Below are 3,908 nucleotides of genomic sequence, written 5' to 3'. Positions count from 1 at the left end.
CACCTGTACGCACGAGGAGATCGAGCGAGCGCCCGAGCGCGCCCGTCCTCGCAGCCTCCTCCCACTATTCCCCGCACTCGAGCCCCACGAGAGGAGCTCCTCCTGTGGTTTTGCACGCCGCCGCCGGCGACCACCAGCCACAGCTTGCCGGAGCCAGCAAATGGGTGCCACCCTTCTTCTCTGTTCTCTTCTTCCCGTGCTCTCTTTCTTCCTCCTTTTTCTCTCTCACACATATTGATTTCTCGCTCTGTCTCAAACAGTGCACTCCGCCGCCATGGGTGCTCGCGTCCCCGACCTTGCAGCGCTCTGCCCCGATGCCAAGTCCCTCCTTACCGTTCCTGCGCAGCCGAGCCAAAGCCTCGCCCAAGTCCAAGCGCCGCCGCTGTTTGCCTCCTTGCCATGGCCTCCCCTGCTTCGTCTGCTTCACCGACAGAGCTCTGTCTCCGTCAACGTGTCCTCCCGCCGTCTCTGTTCGCCGCCGGGCTCGATCGACTCCAGCAGCACCCCCACGGTGATGCTTCGCTCGGCACCCGAGGTATATCCCGACTTCATCAATTTTAGATCTGTGCTTGTTCTCGCGATTTAAGATGGATCAAGCGCCGTACGCAGATGCAGAGGTCTTGCGGTCTCTGTTGCTCGAGTTATCTACTGTCATTCGAGTATATTTGTCTGCTTACTTTTGACTGGGTTTATCGTGTATGAAGTAGTAGTTATGTCCACGTGTTCTTGTCTTGAGGCGATAGCAATTTGTTTAAAACCGCAAGGCAACTTTGCTTTCTGCAGTATCTCCTTTGTTCTGTTCAGTACGTCTTCGTTGGTCAAAAGCTACTAAAGCGTTTATTGTTCTGTCGACCGAGGCCTGAGGCAGAGCAAAGGCTTGCCGATTATTGCTTACAACGCCAAGTTGCAATTAGCTGGGATGAGTAGCGTGGCTAGCTTGTGTTGATTGGTTTTGAGATATAATTGGAAACTGATTGCGTGTCAGTACAACAAACGTGATGTTTTTTTTGAATAGCAAACGTGCTGATGGAAGTGCCCTTTCATACGTGATTCTGATTTGCACTTCTTGGCCAGAGGCATCTCCAGTACGTGACACACTTTGGATGTGCAAACTTGGTTTTGTTTTGCATGCTTACTTGTTTAGTAAACTTGATGCCATGCTTATTTCATGTAGCTAATAGTAACCTGCAAAAAAGTTGTAATGGCCAAGCTTGATTTGCTCTGCTTGCCTGCTACAAACTATTCAAATAACTACTACTTAATTAGTAGCATGTAGACTGGATTATTATTTTGTCAACATTCTATTCTAGAGATATTTACAAAAGCATGTGCTGTCCATCCCATGTAGCAATCACTGCTAGTTTGTATTGAGCAAACAGAGCACCGCACTGTAGGTAGCCTCGTGCAGCAGCTGCCGCCCGGGACGCGAGTGTGCATCGAGTGCAGTATAGATTTTCCAATCTTTCTTTCAAAACGACAAGTTGTATTAGTACACCATCATGGGACAAAAGTAGCTAACTGCACTTATTGTCAGGTCAGGGTGGTTTATAGTGTTGCCTTTCATCAAAATGTCAAGAGGCCTTCTCAAATCAGCTATTCTTTTTGTCGCATTTGCAGTGAGCTTTAACCGGAAAATACCATTATCAGTCTTTTCGAAATTGTCAGACACACCTGCATGAAATGGAAAACTGGTTACATGTTCAAACTCACCAGTAGATATAAGCTTAAGCTTTTTGCAGTCTCAGACAATCACACAAACAATATAAATTCAGAAATTGTCAGACACCCCTATTTACTAATGTTACAGATTCTTGGATGTGTACCTTGGTTGCAGTCTTGCAAGTGATCGCACACATACATGTGTAAACTAGTGTATCTATCAACAAACTCTTGCGGTGATTCTTGAAAATAAATCACATCTGAGCAGAAATAACACATAGTCCTGGATTTAACAACAACCAAAAAAAAGTTGCATACCAACAGGAACACCAAAAATATTGTATGTACGCATACTACCCCCAATCAAAATTACTTGCCATATTTAGCCCCTGAAAGCAAACAAGGGCCAGTTATGCCAGTTTTCACTTCTAAAGGAGAGATGGTCATTTAATTGAGGAGTTGTAAACATGACATATTAGTGATGCATTATCATTTATTATTTTTATGGAGCAAACACACATGATAGGCTCAACAACTGGCGTTGAGTTGTTAGAGCTCAACACCAACTTATATGGTGTTGAACCGTGGCCTCCTTTCTTTGACCCATGGGTGAATTAAAAAAGTGAGTGTTCGCTTGTTATATAACGAGCTGCAGTGCTTGGCCTAGAAAGATTGTTCCATACCCAGTAGCAGCGTTCATCCTTTACTCTCTTTTTTCTCTTTTATTTATTCATGCACGTACAGGTTTAACTTATTTGCAAGCTTCTGCTCCAAGATGGCAATAACTGATGCATACTCTGCTATTTCACCTTGTGCTACCGGGAAAATCACATGTGCTGGATGGCTTGAGGCAGGCAAAAATGACAACGACGAAGGTAGTGCAGTTCAGCGCCATCCACTCTGGCATTGAACACAAACAGGTCAACCCTGGAGTGTATGGCGTTGAACGTGTTTGTTCCACCAAAGTGCTAAGTTTTTTCAAATACCAAAGTGTATGTACCATGATGTTAGCTTCTTAAATTCTGCTACTAGAACATTGATTCTTGAATAGTTTGCTTATAAAGTTTCCTAGTCATTCAGAACCAACTGCAATATATTAATGGACATAGTACTCTGCTCATGTGTACATCTTTCTTTAAATGTCAGGCTAACATGGAAAGTGCTATGGAACAAGAGGTACCAGAAGGTGGAGAACAAAAGAGTGATGTTGCTATTGTTGCAAACCTTTTCTCACTAAAGAATGTCCCTCCAACACGTTTCTCCCTCACTGGTTGTGTTGTTTTGGTTGGTGCCATCTTATGAACCTGTGGTGTAATGATACTGCTGGGCCTAACTTAATGAAATCCTGGAGAATTACACTATTATTATCATTATATTCTCATTTGTTGGCTGACTGGCAAATTGTGTAATGTATTTTTCTTTTTGAGATACTGTTGGCTGTTGTGTGGTCACCCTTAAATAATAAATTGTATGAGTCGGCTAGACCGTTTCAAGGCCCAACATAGTTTTTTTGTTGGGTAGATAAAAGGGCCGGCCCAATTAATAATCGATTAAATAAATGGGTTGCACGCCTTAGCCCAAGAACTGATCTGTTGGGCTTGGCCCATGTTTGTGGCCCAAACGTAAATTTAGAAGTGGGCTGAATTATTGGGCTCAGCCCATTAAAACAGTTGATTTGGACCCGATCCTACATGGCATCCACGTCATTGCGTGTGCCACGTTGGCTTGGCCACGTCAGATCCTACGTGGTCTAGGCTCATTAGTAATGACCATAATTTTGATCAAAGGTTTAGCGACCAAAATTTTGGTCAAGAGCAGTCCTGACCAAAATTCCAGAAAAGGTCATGTTTGTTTACTCTTGACGGCCAACTGTTGACCTTCCGAATTTGGTCAAAAAAAGTCAATAAACGAAAGCAATGATAAATCAACGACTAAAATGGGGAGTCATAATTGGCCATATTTCTTGTAGTGAAAAAATTTATGCCGGTTTGAACTTTGCTTCTAGAAATCTCTTAGATTCGGCCGCGGGAGGCACATTTATGAAAATCACGTTAGGAGATGCTACAAAACTTTTTGATAATATTACGGCTAATTATTCTCAATGGCACACCGAAAGATCTTCTAGTAAAAAAGTGCATGCTATAGAAGAAATCAATGTTTTGAGTGGAAAGATGGATGAACTTATGAAATTGTTTGCTGCTAAAAATACTCCTCTTGATCCCAATGATATGCCTTTGTCTACTTTGATT

At 43.1% G+C, this 3,908-nt stretch overlaps 1 protein-coding gene across 7 annotated transcripts; it reads left to right on the top strand.

Moving 5' to 3' along the window:
• Window positions 1–6: 6 nt before the first annotated feature.
• LOC119364142 lies at window positions 7–3,052 on the top strand. Of its 7 annotated transcripts, none has more exons than XM_037629563.1 (4): window positions 7–164; window positions 261–535; window positions 2,514–2,534; window positions 2,806–3,052. In XM_037629563.1, exons 1-4 carry the CDS (start codon window positions 161–163, stop codon window positions 2,959–2,961), a joined length of 456 nt encoding a protein of 151 aa, XP_037485460.1. In that variant the 5' UTR covers window positions 7–160; the 3' UTR covers window positions 2,962–3,052. The 7 variants fall into 7 exon arrangements, 4 of the variants coding, with proteins under 4 accessions (XP_037485460.1, XP_037485459.1, XP_037485458.1 ...); XM_037629562.1 differs by having other exon boundaries at window positions 2,514–2,579; XM_037629561.1 differs by having other exon boundaries at window positions 2,514–2,651.
• The last annotated feature ends 856 nt before the right edge of the window (window positions 3,053–3,908 follow it).

The sequence above is a fragment of the Triticum dicoccoides genome, chromosome 2B, assembly GCF_002162155.2.
Source record: "Triticum dicoccoides isolate Atlit2015 ecotype Zavitan chromosome 2B, WEW_v2.0, whole genome shotgun sequence".
In the NCBI taxonomy this organism is placed as follows: domain Eukaryota; kingdom Viridiplantae; phylum Streptophyta; class Magnoliopsida; order Poales; family Poaceae; genus Triticum; species Triticum dicoccoides.
Note: the sequence above shows the minus strand (reverse complement) of the source record. Positions and strands in the feature narration are given on the sequence as shown.